Consider the following 21,089-nt stretch of genomic DNA (forward strand, 5'->3'; position numbering starts at 1 on the left):
CTAGGGATATATTCAGACACATAATATGGTTTAGTTTCATATAGGGGCTCATTTCTGGTTACAGGAATGAATGTGTCTTAAGTTATAAGGTGTAATGTGACTTGAGTGGTTACACATTTAGTAATTTAGACAAGGTGCTAGAGCTCTGACCCAAAAATCAGAGTTTTCAGAGTTTTTTTCGGCAGTGCAATAAACGCTAGGGTAGGTTTTTAGGTAATTTTTTTTTTTTTCAAAGAAATTAATACTTTCATTTAATAAGAAAGCATTAAATTGATAAAAAATGACAGTTTGTGATGATCAGACATTTATAATGTCAGAACAAATCAGATTTGTTTCAAATAAAAGCTGTTCCTCTTTACATTTCAAGAAAAAGAAAATGCTTTCCACAGAAATATTAAGCAGCACAGCTTTTTTTCAACATAATAATAATAAATGTTTATTGAGCACCAAATGTTCTGAAGGATAATGTGACAGTGAAGACGAGTAATGACTTTTGAAAAACTTTGATTTGCCATCACAGGAATAAATAACACTTTAAATTACAGAATTTTTTTCAATTGTAACAATACTCGCTGTTTTTTGTATCAAATAAATAAAAATAATAGTGTGTAAAATGTTACATGCATAGTTAAATATAAGTATAATATGTATTTTAAATTGTAATTTTACCTATATTTATTGGACATTTATACTTTTCACTGTTTTTCTTTGTGTATTTCTAAATGCAGTCATATTAACATTAAGTTTAACCTGCTTGCCATTTGAGTCTTAGAGCTTTTTAGATTTTTCCTGGGCAGCAGCTCTCTACAAACTCAGTGCCCTATAGCCACATGAAAGCAGCTCCTCCTTTTGAGGACATAAGGAATCTCACTAAATCATATGGAAATGATACTACCCACTTTTAACTAGGCTGCAGTGACATGTGGCAAAAATCCTTGATCCTGGCAACCATGAAACTGTCAGCTCAGCTCATGTAATTTTGTCATATAAATAGCATGTATACTAAAATCGGATTGATATAAATAGCACTTGAGCACAAAACTTGCACAAATGTGTCATAAATACCCTGGCCTGTTTGTGCAGAAATGCCACAGCAGATTGTCGAACTGCATGATTTTTTTTTATTATTATTCAGTCAGTTTTAACCACCCCCAGCTCAGTAGATCTGTGTTATTGCTCCTCCAGGATCAGGAACTGGCCCGCCAGCTGGTGGAGCTGGGCCACAAGGGTAGCAGTTTGGAGAGGGAGGAATTTGAGACAAGGAAAGCAGCTGCCGAGGCCTCCAGGCTTGCTTCAAGGAGCCAACAGAAGTAAGGTTTTTGTGTAGTGACCATGAAAAGGGGACAAATTTCACACCAGTATGTGACCTTGAGAACATGTATTTTCCAGTAAATGCTTTAGGCTTCATTCATGAAACACGAGCAGAATGAATTTCTGTGTAAATCATTTGTTAAACCACTCTGACGTAAATTGTCACATTCAATTTAATGTCGCAATCTACGTACGAATGGTTTTGCGAACAGCGATTCATTCAGCTCATGTTTCATGAATGAGGCCCATTGGCTTTAGAGATGGAATTAATTATTAATGCACGTTCACTGTAAATATCAAAGACATCAAATGACAGTAAGATGGTAACAAATAATCTTGGATTATAGGGTCTAAAAGTCCAAGGACACAACGGTCTCTTTTTAGAGCGATGTTGGCTAAAACCTCTACAGACTTTCTGCTGATGTTAATGCTCTTTATAGATGCACCTGACGGCTCATGTGTTTCTTAAACACAGATTCTTTATCCCTTCACTGTGAGAGAAGCAAAAGCTTTGTTTATGTATGTTTGTGGGAAGTTTTTGGGATGCTGTAAACTTGGACGAGGACTTGGACGAGGATTGCATAGCTGGTGTGGTGAGGCTTCAGGAAACATTTTTGGAGGACTATATTTGTGTTTTCTTGGGCTGCTTGTGTGCAGCTCTTCTGCCTAACCACCTGCAGACGTGTCTTTGTGGCGTCCAGTGCTTGTCAAAATGGTCAGAAGTTCTAGGTCTCAGTTCAAGTAAAATAATACGTCAAGCGATAGAAAAGAAAAAAAATGTCTATTTAAGTTGAAATTGCAGTTAAACAAGAAAACAACTCTTTAGGCATATAATTTGATACAGCCTTTTGTAAATGCTGTTGTGTTTACTTCCTTGATAGTGTCTTTCTTAAGCAAGAAACTCAAATAGCCAGTGAAGTTCTAGATTGCAGGCCACAATAATAATTTAAAAGATTAATTTGGGCATCTTAAATCAATAGTTTTCAAAATAACACACAGTATTTGACTGTTTAAGTGTATTTAGTAATGTTTCCACATAGTGAAGTGGTAAACATGCTTTTGGTTACTTGGTTAAAGGGATGGTTCACCCAAAAACGAAAATTCTGACATTAATTACTCACCCTCATGTCGTTCCAAACCTGTAAGACCTTTGTTTATCTTCGGAACGCAGTTAGATATTTTTGATGAAATCCATGAGCTCTCTGACCCTAGCATTAATTTAAAGGGATAGTTAACCCATTAATAAGCTGGTGGTTTCCCAGCCTGACCAGCTAAGGCCAGGCTGGAACAGTGGCCAAAACCCCTCTAAAACCAGCCTGCTGACCAGCTAAAACCAGCCAACCAGCCTAGGCTGGTTTTAGCTGTTTTTTCACCAGGGAAATTAGATATTTTTGATGAAATCCATGAGCTCTCTGACCCTCCATAGACAGCAAGGGTCCTGCCACAGTCAAGGCACGGAAAGGAGTAAGGACATCGTTGGACATGCACCATTTTACAATGTGCTTACTGCGTTTCTGAGCCTTGACTATAGTAGGACTCTTGCTGTATATGGAGAGTCAGAGAGCTCATGAATTTCATCTAAAATATCTTAATTTGTGTTCCAAAGATGATCGAAGGTCTTACGGGTTTGAAACGACGTGAGAGTGAGTAAATAATGACAGAATTTTCATTTTTGTGTGAACTATCCCTTTAAGTTGAAGCTGGCAAACTGTGATCTAAATGTGGTTGTCGCATCGACCTTTCTCTCCACATGAGGGCCCTGTCACGTCAATAGGTTACCATAGCTATGCACATCTGATGGTTAGTATGCCAAGTCCAGGTTTAGTTGTATGCTACAAAGTTACTTAGTCTCCTGTAAATTTCTGTAACAGAGTTAGCCAGGACTGTTACTTAGATACTGTATTGCTTTAATTCCTAATCACTGAGCTTGTATTAGTGACCAGGATCACAGTGCACAGCCTTACTGCTTCCTTTAGATTGAAGAGAAGCCCAAACACTTGTAATGAAAGACCACATGGCATTTTTACATCCTTGAAGGGTATGGTGGAGACGTGACTAGTGCAATTAAACTTAAGTGAGCAATATAATTCTCTTTTGCTGGGTGGTTAGAATATTTTTTGCATTTATAGTTTTTCAATTTCAGTAAATCAGTTAAATAGCATGTTGAACTTTTTGTTGCACTTGAAGAATGAAAAATTCCTGTAACACAACAAGGCTGCATTTATTTGGTCATAAATACAGAAAACACATTAATATTGTGATTTAGGCATTTAAAGTAACGCTATTCTATTTCCTGTATTTATAATGTAATGTATTCATGTGAGGATAAAGCAAAAAATTTCATTTCATTGGCATTTATTTGATCCAAAGTACAAATGAGGACAATGGAAGCAATCAAAATCAAAAGAGCAAAATTCTATGTAAGTGCTATAACAAGTCTCAGATTAGCTTAATGCAGTATATGTAGCAAGGTTTTTTTTAATTATATAGTAAATAAAAAGAAAAAGGATAGAATAGAAAAAATAGAGCAAGCTAGTTGTTTTTAATTGTATAAGAAAATAAAAAAGATAGAAATGATAGAAGATATAAAAAAAATAGAGATTTTTTTTAAGAATAGAAATAGAAACAGAAATAGAATAGAGAGTGCTAGAGTTAGAGGGTCAAATAAAGACGGAAGAGATGTGTTTTTAGATGATTTTCCCCTCCAAAAAAATTTATACTGACTCCAAGCTTTTGAATTTTATAGTGTGTAATGTTACAAAAGCTTTTTATTTCAGATAAATGCTGATCTTTGGATCTTTCTATTTATTAAAAAAATCCTGAAAAAATGTACTCGACTGTTTTAAATATTGATAATAATAACAAAATGTATTTTGAACAGCAAATCAGCATATTAGAATGATGTCTGAAGGATCACGTGACACTGAAGACTGGAGTAATGATGCTGAAAATTTAGCTTTGATCACAGGAATAAATTACATATTAAAATATATTCAAATAGAAAGCAGTTATTTTAAATAGTAAAAATATTTTACAATATCACTGCTTTTGCTGTATTTGTGATCAAATAAATGCAGGCTTGGTGTGCAGAAATTAATACTAAAAAGTACTAAAAATAAAAAGTATTATAATAGTACTTTTAATATAAAAGTATTATATTAAAAGTATAATAAAGTGTAAAAGTATTCATTTCTTTCAAAAAAAAAAAACAACAACATACAAACAACAAATCCGTACTGACTCCAAACCTTTGATGGACAGTAAAGCCGAAAGTAAAAATCTTTAAAGTTTAAAATCTTTAATTGAATTAGAGTTACCTTCAACTCAACAAAACAAACATTAAATCTCTCCCCTTTAGTGGCTCCCTCTCAATTTCCATCTTCCAGGGTGTTCTTTCTCTCTCTGCCTGCCTTCCTCTCTTTCTCTCTGCCTTTTCAGGCCTCATTTTGCTCTCTGAGACCTTTAGTGCCTGCAGGTGTATAAATAGAGATGTTTTCAATTAAGACATGCTTTGCCTGTAGCGTGCATCTGATCAATGAATGCCCCTGCACCTGTGGTAATAAAATACCAGAGGACGAGGGAGACTGCGCTATGAATGCTAATCAGATGTTGCCCTTTTGTTGCCCTGTTATAGGCTAGTACATAACATGCTTCATTTGACAGATAGGCATTGTTGTATCCTGCCAACAAATCACAATTGAACAAATGAAGGGATTTCACCCAGAGAAACTCAATACTTGACGCAATGGGAAAAGTTTGAATGAAAGAGATGGTTGACTGAAAGATGGCTATTGTGGTGAAAAGGTTCCACAATGACTTATGACTACATTGAAATAATGGACAACAGTAAACGTAAGACTCTCTTTATGTGATTAAAAGTAGACGAGGGACTGTCTGAATGGCTGACTCCTTCATCACCATGTCTCCTGCTCTTTCTTTCTCTCTGCATCTGTGACTTCTTCAAGGTGAATGAAGCAGATGAGTGAAAGCATTACTTTTTTCCACTAATAAATCAGGTTCATACAGAGGGGATGGGAGACATCATGAGTTTGGCTCGTATTTGAGCATATGGATCACACACACACACACACACACACACACACACACACACACACACACACACACAAAAAAAACTGTAGTCACATAATTTGTTTCTCCTGTAGTGGTGTTTAGCACCGAGGCCATGTTGAAAACCGGCTCATGCCCTCTCAGCAAGTTTACAATTCACAGTATCCTCATAAATGCTGCACCACTAGGCCTGGATCAAAAAGCGTAAGGTCACGCAGGTTCCGCGCATTCTGGTGCGAGTTTCAGAGAGACGAGGGAGCCTGGTGGTTTTATGCAGGCCTGATATGAGGCCTTGGCAGGAGCCCTGAAACCTGCAGCCTGGCCCGGGCCCAGCAGTAAATGTCAGCAGATGTCCTGACCTCGCGTGCTCATGACAGCCTCTGGAGACTCGAGCTCGAACCTCCCCCCAAACCCCCAGCACAACCACAGCCATGCTCTTTGTCCATTGTTTGGCTCCTTCGAAAAAATCCACAAATTCACCCCTTTCGAAATTGATGGTTGGAGCCATCTCTCACTAGCCAAGTAAAACCCTGCTGTGAATACAGACTGTACATATGCACCGCGGTGTTAATCCCTCGCTCACATAGGCTGAAATAGGACCTTCAGCCCTGTTTTTCAGGGCACGGTCAGGAGGATAGCTTGGACTATGCTGGCTGTCCCACAACGACCCAGCATATGAGGTGCTAAATGAAGCTAATTGGAAAGTTGCTGCTTATGTGTTAGTGAGTCTTGTCTCTCAGACACATAATTTAACTGCTGTGAAGCCAGCAACATGTGATTTGAACATGGAGAACACTATAACAATACCTATAATGAGATTTGCATGAGTCGGCATAAGTGCAGCGATACACATTCACTTTGAAGAAACTGGTTGTTTGCCTAGGTGTCATTTATATTAAGGACTTTTTCCCATGGTACTAACATTTTGTAATAGTATTTCTTCTGTTGTAAAGGGAAGAGTAGCTTGCGGCAGTGATATCTAATACAGACGACTTGTCAAGCAGATCTCTTTTCTATTCTATACTCTATTCAGGTGCTTGAATTGATCGATTGTATCCACAAACCACTATGTAAAGAGAATTTATGCTTTGATGTAAAAAAAAAATCTGTGTGTTGCAGCTGTTTTTTTTTAATAATAAACCCTCTACAATGTGACTAAATCATCACTCTGGGTGACTAAATGATGTCTAGTATTAGCTATTGACTAATAAATTCTTAGATTTTACCTGCCAGTGTGTGAGTTTGAGGCTAGGTATAAGTTTAACAAAGATACAACGTAAACACTGCAACCGAACCGAAGGAAAGTGGCATATTTTGCTGATTATTGCTGCTGAAAATGGTCAATTATTGTCATATTTTGGGCTGTACTAATTGGTTGGACAGGGAAAAACATTTGAAGTACTATAGACTGCCAAAAGTTATAACAAATCAAAGATAAGTGTGTCTGTGTAACAAAAGGCCAAACTGAACCAGGAACATTCATGTTTGTTCTTATCATTTCCAGTCAGGTAGGTGAAATATTAGGCTAATATCTTAATACAGCTCGAACTGTATCTTTGTCTTTACCACCTATTAACTTTAGTTTGTCTAAATATTTAGCAGCTTCCACACGTTTTGTCCATGTTTTAGCCAGCATAAATTAGCAGAACAATGTATTCAGTAGTACATTAAAGGAACACTCCACTTTTTTGGAAGTAGGCTCATTCTCCAACTCCCCCTGAGTTAATAAGTTGTGTTTTACCATTTTGAAATTCATTCAGCTGTTTTCCTGTTCTGGCGATATCACTTTTAGCATAGCTTAGCATAGATCATTGAATCATATTAGACCAGTAGCATCGCGTTCAAAAATGACCAACAAGTTTCGATATTTGTCCTATTTAAACTTGACTCTTCTAATACTGGCGGAAAATGTAAAGCTGCGATTTTCTAGGCCGATAATATTAGGAACTACACTTCCATTCCGGCGCAATAGTCAAGGAAGTTTGCTGCTGTAATATGGATGCAGCAGGCGCAGTAATATCACACAGCGCTTGCAATTAGTTCCCAGCTAGGTTAGCATTTGCACATGTGCTGCGTGATATTACTCCACCTGCTTCGGCCATGTTACAGCAGCAAACTTCATTGACTATTACGCCGGAATGGAAGTGTAGTTCCTAATCTTATTGGCCTAGAAAATCACAGCTTTACCTTTTCCGCCAGAACAGGAGAACGGCTGAATGGATTTCAAAACGGTAAAACTGGAGAATGAGCCTATTTCCAAAAAAGTGGAGTGTTCCTTTAACTGTGCAATCCATGCTGTTGTTTATATATGGCCGTGCATCCAAGCAACTGACCAAATCGTGATGTAAGCGCAAACTTAGTTTGCAAGTTGAGACTGTTGAAACATATCGTACATCATTCAAGGGTTGAGCATTCTTCATGTTATCCATATTAAAGGGATAATTTACACAAAAATGAAAAAAAACCTGTCATCATTTATCCACTTTCCTGTCACTTCAAACCTCGATGACTTTCTCTTTAATGTGGAACAGAAGATCATTTAAAAAATAGCTTAAGTGTTTTTTCCATACAATTAAAGTCAATGGGGTCCAATGTTGTTTGCACCACTATGTTCTTCAAAATACTTCCTTTTGCGTTCTAGAGAAGAAAGAAATGCTCACAGTTTTACAACATGAGGGTGAATAAATGATGACAGACTTTTTTAATTTTTGGGTGAATAGGGTTGTTTGTTTGCAACCGTTTGTCTTTTCTTGATCTACAGACGGTTTAACACTGCATTTAGTTCTACTTTGTTTCCAGCATCCTGCCTTTGCCAGAGACTTAAAACAGATGCTTATTAGGGTTTGTCTTTTCCTAAAGGACAAATGCTTATCTAAGGTCTTAGTGGTAGTACAAGTGCCTTAACAACCCACCTGAAGTGCACTGTATATGTACACTCCTAAACGTAAAGGATCTTTATTGGCATAGATGGTTCCACAAAGAACCTTAAACATCCATAGAACCGTCGGCGCCAATAGCTTTGTGGGCAGTGCGCCGACATATGGTGCAGTTGCGCCTCGGGTGTCCCGTGATCGAATCCTTGAAAAAGGTTCTTTAGATTTTTTAAATGTTCTTTATCACTGCAAAAACACCCTTTTGGAACCTTTATTTTTAAGAGTGTATATATAAATATATATTAAGACCACAGCAAACCTGAAAGTGATGTGCCAGCAATTTAGTTTACAAAATGATCGCTGAAGGTGAATTTGATCTGTCTGTGTGATAGCTGATCCTTCATCTTCCTCAACAGGAGAGTCTAGAAGAGCAACAAATAATGGTTAATGACACAATATATCTACAGTCATAATTATAAGAAGAAATAAAAGGTTTTTTGACACCAATAGGTTTTTGTTCTCACCATCCATTTCAAAATATAAGCTTAGGTTAGTTGATTTTAACTTATATTAAGTGAATTTTGGACTCTATTCAAATCAACTGAGCAAATATTCTCACTCACCAGAATTAAGTCAGTTTCCTCACTCAGCATGTTCGCATTGAAAAGAAATGGGATTTGTCAGGAATAACAAGATCCTGTTTCAGTTTCCTTTAAAGAGCTTTGCAATGGATTGATTCAATCTGGAAATAATGTTCTATTTCACTGACTTGTCACTTTACTTTTTCACATCCTTATTACTTGTCTTGAAGCAGGCAACCTTTTGGAAATGCTACGGATGTTGTTTTGAGTGAAACTTGGTTTTTCGAAAATCAGTTGGGCGCACGTGGAGTCATTTTAACAGTGTGGATCTTGTTACGAAGCTGGTGTTGAATTGTGCTCTCAATGACTGAGACCAGGAAAGACTATTGCACAGAATCAACAGTGCTGATGTGGATTAGGACAAAATGAATATACTGACACATCAGTTTTTTGTTAGAATAACACCGTTACAATTAGTCTATACCCAAAGGATTTCCTTTAATTTCAAAGGTCTTGGTGGTTATTGGTTATTTTTACATTTTACGACAGCCTACCACAGAGGTGCCTGAACTTTTTACTATGAAGGGTCAAAAATTAAACTTGATTGAGGGCAGCAGGCTGAAAGCAAATTTTGTGTTATATCCAACCACACTGTATTACATTTTTTAATCAGTTTCACTTATTTAGCAAATATGACACAAAAAGAAAGCTTAGAAAGATATGCTACAGTGGCATTTTTTTTAATAAACCTGCCCTATTGTGTTATGCCACAGTGGTCAAAATTTAAGGTCATCACGGACCAATGTTGGACCGCAGTCTCTACCCAGCAGGCACACAACCTCATAAGACATTGATATTTGCAGTTTACCAACATTTAATGTCAATTCAATGTCTAATATCACTGTTATATTGATGTCCAATACCGACTTCAGCTGGCGTTGATATTCTGTTGTCTTTAGGTTGTGTAACCAAAATCCAACGTTGAGTCAATGTCAGGTTGATGTCAAATACTGACACCAACGTGATTTTCATTCTCAACCACTATACAACACCTGTCGACATAGGGGTCCAACGTCAACCTGACATTATATTGACGTATGGTGCCTGCATCTCTAGCCTATCAATTTTGTGAGAGAATAAAATGAGCCATAGATAATTGTAGTTGCCTTTTAAAGTTTTACATTCCTTATTAATATAATACTAAAATCTGACGTGCACAAAAAAGCTATTTTTATGGCTTTTTTCGATGTCATTCACCGGAGCCAAATGCTTTTTATGGTTTTCCGTGTTGAACTTAAGGGATTTGTCATATAATATCCAAATCTAAATGTTTGCAGTCAGTCTCTTCTCATCCGTGTATGATATTTAATATATATATATGAGCAGCAGTATATTCTGTGTGGGCAGGTAACGCTGTGAAAATACATAAACCAGTGTTGCTTTTTGCAGTAGTTTTATTATAAATGAGGTACATTTCCTCTCATAACATCTTGTTACAGGGCACAGTGAATTTTCTGAATTATTGCAGATGTGACTGCCAAAGGACCAAGCCCCGGTTTGGTCATGCAATCACTAATGTTTATACTGTTGTGATTATTCTCACCACCACATGTTAAGACTGTGTGGTCAATCCCTAAATAGAGACACATGAATTTGATGATTTAGTCTTCTGTGTGTCTGATGAATATTGATATCAGTAGTGAATTATACCATTTGTCCAGAAATTTCCGGATAATCAACAACAGTGGAATATCAAATAAATCTTTGTGTACCGAGCCTAATTTTTGTCCTTAATGAAACCATTGCTTTATGTTCTACTTTTAGCCATTTCCTCTCTGTGTTGTTTGTCATGCAAGTAGCATTTTTACTCGAGAGGTTCCATTTGCTCAGGCTCTGGTCTTCTTTGAAAAACGCTTTTATTATGAGCTGTTACAGTGGTTAGTGACTTTGCAGAGGTTCGTATTAGTTCACCTTTTCCCCTACATCCTTTACCTAAGGCTCTAAGGCCTGTGATGTTTCATGATGTGGCTTCCAGTATCCCAGTGCAGAGGTGGAAGTGTTTTTCACATTATGTAACCTTTCGCCATAAAGATAGACAATCATCTGCTTTGTAGTTTGGCCTCCTCTCAAATGCCGGATGTATATGATGGATTCTGCAGTGACCTAGAGGTATTATGATAAACGCACATTGATAGCTTTGTCAGTGCAGAGATGTTGAACAGGACCACCTTTTAATGTGTAGAGGATTTACCAAATTAGTGGTGGAGCGAGATGGGAGTAGATGAGAAATAACTCTTCTGCATTATACTGAAGGTACATCAGAAATTATTTGTAAAAATACCATCAAAATTAATTCTTTTGTACAGTTTTAACATTTGATACTTGCCTATGGTTTGGCAAATGCAAGACTATAAGAAATTAAAGGAGTAGGTCATTTTCCGAACAAATGACGTTTCATTAAGCTCTGAAACTCATTTTAAGCAATGCTTTTTAACCCAACACCTTTTCCAGGATGATCAACAGCTATAAAGAATGCCTTTGTAGAAAAACACAACACTTAAAGGAGTAGTTCACTTTCAGAACCAAAATTTACAGATAATGTACTCACCCCCTTGTCATCCAAGATATTCATGTCTTTCTTTCTTCAGTCACTAGGAAATTATGTTTTTTGAGGAAAACATTTCAGGATTTCTCTCCATATAATGGACTTCTATGGTGCCCCCGAGTTTGAACTTTCAAAATGCAGCTTCAAATGGCTCTAAACGATCACAGCCGAAGAAAGAAGGGTCTTATCTAGCAAAACGATTGGTTATTTTCTAAAAAAAAATTACAATTTATATACTTTTTAACCTCAAATGCCTGCTTGTTTAGCTCTGTGTGTACTCTGTGTAGAGATTAAAAAGTATATAAATGGTAAATGTTTTTAAAAAATAACCGATCGTTTCGCTAGATAAGACCCTTCTTCCTCGGCTGGGATCATTTAGAGCCCGTTGAAGCTGCATTTGAAGCTGCATTTTGGAAGTTCAAACTCAGGGGCACCATAGAAGTCCATTATATGGAGAGAAATCCTGAAATGTTTTCCTCAAAAAACATAATTTCCTTACGACTGAAGAAAGAAAGACATGAACATCTTAGATGACAAGGGGATGAGTACATTATCTGTACATTTTTATTCTGAAAGTGAACTACTTCTTTAAGACTTGTAACTGCAATACAAAGCCTGGACAATTAAACAATGCAACAAAAGACATAAGGACGACAGCTCAATTCCACCGGTCAGAACATTTTGTAAGATACAGGCCTTATGTTTTCTTAGTCTGTCTGTGGTTAATAACCACTTTAGCTTGCTGTATGATTAGAAGGTCTTGCAGACTGATGAGGTTAGAACCACAAGCCTAACATGTGCAAAGCAGATTAATCTAATGGACCACAGTGCTTGTGAAGGAGGAATCCTGCTAAATGTCAGAGTGAGATGAAACAACTCATTCCATGCGGCACGGACATATTTAAATGTCATTTAAATACATTTTCCTACATCAAAGTTGCATGCAAAGGATATATTTTACTAACATTGTGCTAATGTTAATAAGAAAATTGGCTTTAAGGGATAGTTTACCAAAAATGAAAATTCTGTCATTATTTGCTCACCCTCATGTCGTTCTAAACCTGTAAGACCTTGTTCATCTTGAGAACACAAATTAAGACATTTTTGATGAAATCCAAGAGCTTTCTGACCTTGCATAGATGGCAATGCAACTGACACATTCAAGGCCCAGAAAGGTAGTAAGGACATCAATAAAATAATCCATGTGACATCAGTGGTTCAACCGTAATGTTGTGAAGCTACGAGAATATTTTTGTGCACTAAGAAAACAAAAATAATGACTTGATTCAATAAATTCTTCTCTTCTGTGTGGGGCTGTGCAATTCATCAAAATTCGGTTTCGATTTTGGCTTCAAACAATCATGTAATCGAGATTAACGATTATTGCGCCCCATTCCACTCCTTACCAGTGGTGCGCTTTCACTCCTCCATAAAATCCTAATTTCACATGCAAATCAGCAAAATCATGTAACGTGACTTTCATAAAACAGATCATGCTTGATTTATTAATGTTTCTTTGATGTTGTGTTTTTAAAAGCGAGAAAGACAACTTGCGCTCAGTGTATGCGCTCAGAGACGGAGCAGAACACGGACATGTAAAGTTATCTTTTAGCTCAAGGTGCGCACCTAAACGGTCAAATACACGCAAAAATATTTCAAAATGAGGCGCTTGGTGATTATTCATATAAACCCTTGTCAGTTATGTCTTAAATTGTCATAAACAGATGAGAATGACAATACATGTGTAACAGTATATTGGATCCGTGTGGTGCTTAAAGCAGCAACAATTAATATTCCATCTGCCGTCTCTGTGCTTAATATTAATAAAACGTAAAAATACAAAGAGAAAAATCACTCACTCTTGGGTGAAGGACTTTTGTAGTTTTAATAAGAAAAAAACATGATTAATTCTTACAGTGAAGACGCTGTTTATTTTACATTCAAATAATTACGTTTAATTTCTGTAGTAGGCTGTTAGACTACTTTAGACTTGCATAAAAGTATTCAGTATTTTTTTTCCAAATTTTTTTTTTTAATTTCTGTTGTATTGACATCTTTAAATTAATATAAAGTGTTGGACCCAGTCATAATGGTGTTAAATAATCGTGATTACAATATTGACCAAAATAACCGTGATATTGATTTTTGGCATAATCAAGCAGCCCTACTTCTGTGTCAGTCTTCGACGCACGTTCGTGAGATAACCACAACGCATGCGTAGAACGTCCATCTTTCTTAGCTAATTGACTGTATATACTGGTTCAAATCAGTAAAGCTGAGCAAAAAATTGCAAGTCATCCTCTTTGTCAAAATATTCAGATATGTTTACTAAGCTTGTCCAGTTTCTACGTCAAAATTCTGGCTCCTGATGAAATTGTTACATAAAGTTATTATTTTGATATTATTTATTATAACATTACGGTTGAACCACTGATGTCACATGGACTATTATATGATGTACTTACTGCCTTTCTGGGCCTTGAATGCGTCAGTTGCATTGCTGTTTATGCAGGGTCAGAAAGCTCTCAGATTTGATCAAAAATATCTTAATTTGTGTTCCGAAGATGAACGAAAGTCCATGAGGCTGAGTAATTAATGACAAAATTTTTTGGGTGAACTATCCTTTGAAATAAACCAGCTTTAGGTCAAAAGATTAGATAAAATTCATATGATGAGTTTATAACTTTATTTATTGTTGAATGTTTAGACTGTCTTGACAGCACAGATTAAAATGTAACATTTTGACAGAACCTCAGTCATATTAAAAATATCCTGAGTATAATTTAATGACGCTGCATGTTTCATTTACAAGCCTCCGTCTACCACAAATGTCAGTGGTTAACAATAAGAGGCCTCTGTTAAATAAAGAGTGTAGTATGTGTAACGGATACATCTGACTCAATATAATCAGAGGTGACACAGAATTTCTTTTAAAAAAGGAGTTAAGTAAATTGTCATGCTGGGTGGAATTTCCCTTGACGTTTAACAGCCCAAAATAATATTTTCCATAAGATTCTTTTTCTCCAAGTGCCCTCAGGAAAAATATTTCACGAACTGTACCTGCTGATTTTTAGAAATCACTGTACTATTGAAAGCTGCCATCTGCCAGGCCACTGTGAATACAATGTTTCTTTTTTCTTCTTATTTGAGAACGATTTTCAGCAACCGAAGGACTGAATTCTCAACACAGCATCTGTTGTTTTTAGAAACATCTTAACCATTGTCAGGGATCCTTTTTAAGGCTAATTCGGACAGTTGTGTGAGGTTTTTCGATGCCATTCCATCAATAGTGATCACACATTAATTTGACAACACTTCAGCCATTTGATTATAATTAGAAATTGGTACAGATCAAATTTATTTGCCATGGGATGGCCAGAAGTTAGAGCTCACGCAATGTTCGGTATTGAATTTCTTTCATTATATTCCAAGCGTTAAAGCCTACCTCTCCTTTCAGCTGTACAAACAGATAGTAAAATTGAGCTTGAGAGCAGCTAGAAGATAAATCATTATTCGTAGTGTTGGTCAGTGCATAGCTGAGAGAGCGCCACTGGGAACACTTTGTGTCCTGTGGTTGATAAAAAACTTCTTATTTTTCTGGCCGGCCACAGTCCCAGAGGTCTTTAACAGTGTATGAGCATGGTAAGCACATTCTTTTTTATAGATAAAACATTGAAATTAAGGAAACTGATGCAGTAAGCTGAAGGGCAGGCAGATATCTTGCTGCCATATTCAACAATTTAGTTGCTAATTTCTTATACTTGACTCGCATTGTTTTTAAGCAGTGGAATATGAGCTTTCAGCCATGTTTCTGTTTCATAGGACTTGAAAAGGGAAAAGATTGATTTTTTTTCCCAATCTGCTTGAGTTAGGAACACTTATTAGGAACTTGGGCCCACTCATGCCAGTGGTCATCTGTCCAAAGCAAGCAGCTCCCTCTGAATATGTTTACTTTGTGCTTTCATGCAAGAGCGAGAGAGAAACAGAGAAAGATATGACCAAGAACAAACTGCACATCAGTGGCCATAGTTAAATTAATCTGTCCAAGAAACACAAATTAAAGTCTTGCTGTTGTTCATTTTAATTTATATAGAAATCACAATATTTTGCACTCTGTGCTGTCACTTTCCAAATAGTGTTTGTAGCTTGTATGGTAAAATAAATGATTTAAAACAACTGACACATTTGAATATTTGAATTAAATAATAAATAATATTAATTTTAGTGCAGCCGGTGCAAATTTAACTCTTAAAAGTATTTGATCATTAAAAATACACCTAGCTTACTTTCCTCTTTTTTTCTCAAGTTATTGGGTATTTTCCTAAATTCCGAAAAAACAGTTATTCCTCAATTATAGATTTTAGGTCATTAAAGTACATTAATTCAGAACTGGGACCAAGACAAACACGGCAACATGTAAGAAAAAATAAATGATTTAAAACAACTGACACATTTGAATATTTGAATTAAATAATATATTATATTAATTTTAGTGCAGCCGGTACAAATTTAACTGTTAAAAGTACTTGATCATTAAAAATACACCTAGCTTACTTTCCTCTTTTTTTTTTCTCAAGTTATTGGGTATTTTCCTAAATTCCGAAAAAACAGTTTTTCCTTAATTATAGATTTTAGGTCATTAAAGCACATTAATTCAGAACTGGGACCAAGACAAACACAGCAACATGTAAGAAGATGAATGATAAACACCATCCAAATGATTCGAAAACACCCAAGTTTCACGTCTTGCTGCACCTGATCACTAGCTACAGCAATTGCTGTGTGAAGGCAGAGGCCACATTAATTCTCTCAAATGAGGCCTAATAAAGAGTCATGTCAGATTGATGGGGAATGTTCCATTTGGCATCGTTTGTGGGGGTAGTTCTCACTCTCCAAGCGTGACTTTTGCTGTTTCCCTAGCTACTGGATTGGGGTAACCCCTTTTACTTGCCTCCTCAACACCTGTGTTTACATTGGGGCCTCGGCCCCCATGACCCAGCAGCGGTCCCTCGCTCGCACCGAAGATGAAGTGGGCTCCCAGCTCTCAAATATATGCTGCTCCTGCACTTTCACCACTATGCAATTCCTCTAAGAGTTCCATTGTGGGCATCAGCAATAGAGAGGTATAGGTTACATTCCTCCTACATATTGGAGTTTATTTGAACACGAAGGGGGTGAAAACAAAGACAACCTGCACTATATTATTGCAGTATGAGTGTGGGAAAAGACTTCTTCTTTATGCTTCTCTTTGTCTTTATGTTTGACCAGCGCTACTAATGCTGCTAAAACATAAATCGTCTTTGCAAATTGCATATTGCTGGAGAAGGAAAGTCAGCACAGTTGTCTGAATGAATGATTTATTGGCTTTCAGTTCAGCTAATTTAATTTCTTTTTACTATTCTCCAGTGCAGCTTGTTTTCAGCTTGTTCCCTTAGTTATGTGACTGGAGTTATTTGGCCATTTTTAGATTATTTCCAGTAACCACAACCATGCTGACTAAAAGAAATGTTGTTCTACCAACAATTATGTATTTGAATTAGAATTTTTTTTCAAATGATCCTTTTTTGTAAACATTATGTTAAAGTCTTTATATATTACAATTTAATTTGTGGAATTTACTGTACAGTTGAGGTCAAAAGTTTACACACACCTTGTAATTTTTTTTTTATTTAGTACTGACCTGAATAGGATATTTCACATACAAGACATACAGTCCACGAGAGAAAATAATAGTTTAATTTATAAAAATGACAAAACTTTACATACACTTGATTCTTAATACTGTGTTGTTACCTGAATGATCCACAGCTGTGCTTTTTTTGTTTGTTTAGTGATAGTTGTTCATGAGTCCTTGTTTGTGAACAGTTAAACTGCCCGCTGTTCTTAAGAAAAATTCTTTAGGTCCCACAAATTCTTTGGTTTTTCAGCATTTTTGTGTATTCAAACCCTTTCTAAAAATGACTGTATGATTTTGAGATCCATCTTTTCCCACTGAGGACAACTGAGGGACTCATATGCAACTATTACAGAAGATTCAAACTGTCACTGATGCTCCAGAATGGAAAAAAAAGTATGCATTAAGAGCCAGGGGTGTAAACTTTTGAACAGAATATATATTTTGCCTAAATATCATGTTTTTCTCATTCAGTACTGCCCTACAGAAGCTACAGAAGATACTTGCATGTTTTCCAGAAGACAAAATAAGTTAAATTGATCTTCAAATTCAAAAAGTTTTCACCCCCGGCTATTCTATAACCTTCTGTAATAGTTGCATATGAGTCCCTCAGTTTGAAAAGATGGATCTCAAAATCATATAGTTATTGTTGGAAAGGGTTCCAACAAATGAAATAAAATAATGTGTGGAACCTGAAGGAAGGAACTGAAGGAAGAACAGCGAGCAGTTTAACTGCTCAGGACAAACAAGGAACTCATTAACAACTATCACTAAACAAAACAAAACAAAACACACACACACACACACACACACACACACACACACACACACATATGTTGGGTTTACATGTTTTATGGGGACATTCCATAGGCGTAATGGTTTTTATACTGTACAAACCGTACTTTCTATTGTCCTACACCTACCCTACACCTAAACCTAGCCCTCACAGGAGATTGTGCACACTTTTACTTCATCAAACAAACTCATTGTGCATGATTTATAAGCCTGTTTCCTCATGGGGACCTGAGAAATGTCCCCACAAGGTCAAAATCTACTGGTATTCCTATCCTTGTGGGGACATTTGGTCCCCACAACGTGATGAATACCAGGTACACACACACACACACACACACACACACACACACACACACACACACACACACACACACACACACACACACACACACACACACACACACACACACACACACACACACACAGAGCTGTGGATTATTCAAGTAACAACACATTATTAAGAATCAAGCATATGTAAACTTTTGAACAGGATTTTTTTTTATAAATTCAACTATTATTATCTTATTCAGGTCAGTACTTAATTAAAAAATAACATGCATTTTGTATAATCCCTCTTTTTTTGGTCAAATAATTAACATTTTGCAGATTCTGCAAGGTGTATGTAAACTTTTGACCAAAACTGTTAATATCTGTGTTATATTAGTCATCTGTCACTGTTATCTACAGTAGATGTTACAAAGTAATATTAGAAGATATTCAGGGGGTCTTGTTTATCACACACTCTTATTGGAGGAAGTTGATTTCATTTTAGTCTTTGACCCTATTCCCAGTCTCATAGGTGGGATAGTGATGAGCCCTGTTGTTTTCCTTAAATCTATCAGGTTTGATGGGGAAAAAAGTCTGCCATGCGTGGTTGGATTGATCACCGTCCTATGTGCTCTTCAAACATTACTCAGAAGAACTTGTCCAAACATCTGTGCAATGTCAACAATACATCTTTAATGGTCAAGGCAGAGAAATATTTTTATGAAACAAAATATTCATCGAGAAACTGACTGTCTCTACTGTATTTAGTCTGATCATTTACATTGGAGCCATGATACAGCTTTTATTCCTAGGACTCTTGAACATTTACATGTACAACATGTGCTGAGAGCATTTAGAAACTAAAAAGTTGCGTTGTATGAAAAATGTGAAACTTATACATCTCTACACTACGTGTGAAAACAATATGGATTTTTTTTTTTCCAAATCCGGTTTTGAAACTCAAAACATCTGGAATACCATACGTTTGAGCTAAGGACTTTTGACGGGGCTAATAAATTTCATGACGGGGGTTGGATACCAGTATTAAACTGTAACATACACTTTTGGAGTCAGCTTACTCTAGGAACCTTTCAATTTACAGTTATGAACTAAATCCCTGTATTCAGCAATTTTGTGATTTAAAACTTATGAAGGCTTACAGATTCTCTTGTCATTTAATTATTTTTGGACTATTTCGCAGTGATGATAAAGTTGTTATGTGTGCTTTTCTTCTCCTTAACTCGCCTTGTTATTGACACAGCTACACTCGGGAGCTATATATCAAGAATAAAGGCCATCTGTGCTCCATTTTGGGAAAGAATCTCTTTTATTATCCTTCACTGTGATTAATTACTTCTGTGGGCGCATGGCTAGTCCAAATGATTCCCCTCTTTTGTGGTCACGGATTCAAGTTGACCAACTTAACTCATGCAACCTTATGAATGCTATAAGGTCAAAAAGAGCACCAAAATACTCATTGATTTAACTGTAAACTTGTTTGATGCTTCAGAAATGTACAGAAGTGCAAACGCACCACAATGAATTTACCTTTCTCCTTACCTTTCTGCCCTCTGTCTTTAAATTGATGCCGACCAGAGTGTCATGCCGTATGTCCGAAACACCCTTAAATTGAATGTAAATAACCAAACCCTCTGTGTGCATCAACACCATATTTCAAGGGCACTTAGACTTGTTCTCTAAGGGCCATTCATCATAGTCCAATAAAAATGGGGGCTTGGTTTCTCTGCGACTGTGTGTCTAGGCTGCTGAAGCCAAAAGAAACCATGCTCCCCCAAAACCTGAATTCTGGCAGTCCATCCATGCTCAATATAAAGACACATGTTATCTTGTATTTTGACTATGCAGTAATACTTAACGTTATTTTTTTTTACTTTGCACATAAATCTGTCCTGACAACCTTGTGCAGATTGAGTTGGAAACACAATTAGACGCTGAGACACAAGCTCCACCTCTGTCCTTACCACACATGCCACTGCCAGAAATTTGTGAATATTAAAAGTATGCCGGATGTAGGAACCCACTATGGTGAATTTAGCTGGACATAATTTATGTTTTCTCAGAAACTTTTTATGTGCACGTGGCATCTGGAAAATGATTAAATGTGTGCTTTCCAATTAGCTATGTAAAAATGTTATTGAGACACATCTGTTTGACACTTGTTTTGAATCCAAATATTACACAGCTGTGAGTATCTTTTCATCATAAGTACTAAACTGAAAACTAGTGTTTCTACAGAGAATTCTAGAGTAGTTTGCTTGCATTTATAAATAAAGCAATAAAGACTTATTTCTTAAAAGTCCATCAGCCCCAACGTGTAATTTTAGTACTTGTTTAGTACCTAAACTTGTTTCATTTTACTTCTTTTTTTTTTAAGTTTAAGTTTTCATCTAATATTTATAACACTACTAGTCAAAAGTTTTTGAACAGTAAGATTTATGTTTTTTTTAAAAAGCCTCTTCTGCTTACCAGGCTTGCATTTATTTGATCCAAAGTACAGCAAAAACAGTACAATTTTTGAAATATTTGTATTATTTAAAATAACTGTTTTCTATTTGAATATGTTTTAAAATGTAATTTATTCCTGTTTTTTAATAGCTGAAGTTTGAACATCATTACTCTAGTCACATGATCCTTCAGAAATCATTCTAATATTCCGATTTGCTGCTCAAAAAACATGTATTATTATTATTATGTTGAAAACAGAGTAGAATTTTTCAGGTTTCTTTGATGGATAGAAACTTCAGAAGAACAGCATTTGTCTAAAAATAGAAATCTTTTCTAACATTATAAATGTCTTTATCATCACTTTTGATCAATTTAAAACATCCTTGGTAAATAAAAGTATTACTTTCCATAATCCCCCACCCCACCCAAAAAAAAGATATATATATATA

General features: G+C 36.2%; 1 protein-coding gene across 1 annotated transcript in view; it reads left to right on the forward strand.

Annotated features, from left to right (window-relative positions):
• The window catches only part of cfap299 (cilia and flagella associated protein 299), a 68,948-nt gene that overhangs the window by 1,140 nt on the left and 46,719 nt on the right, over window positions 1–21,089 (forward strand). Inside the window, exon 2 of the mRNA XM_073839642.1 lies at window positions 1,186–1,310. Within this exon, the coding sequence (XP_073695743.1) occupies window positions 1,186–1,310 (125 nt within the window). The remainder of the gene's footprint in view (window positions 1–1,185; window positions 1,311–21,089) is intronic.

This window comes from Garra rufa, chromosome 5 (genome assembly GCF_049309525.1).
Source record: "Garra rufa chromosome 5, GarRuf1.0, whole genome shotgun sequence".
Taxonomy (NCBI): domain Eukaryota; kingdom Metazoa; phylum Chordata; class Actinopteri; order Cypriniformes; family Cyprinidae; genus Garra; species Garra rufa.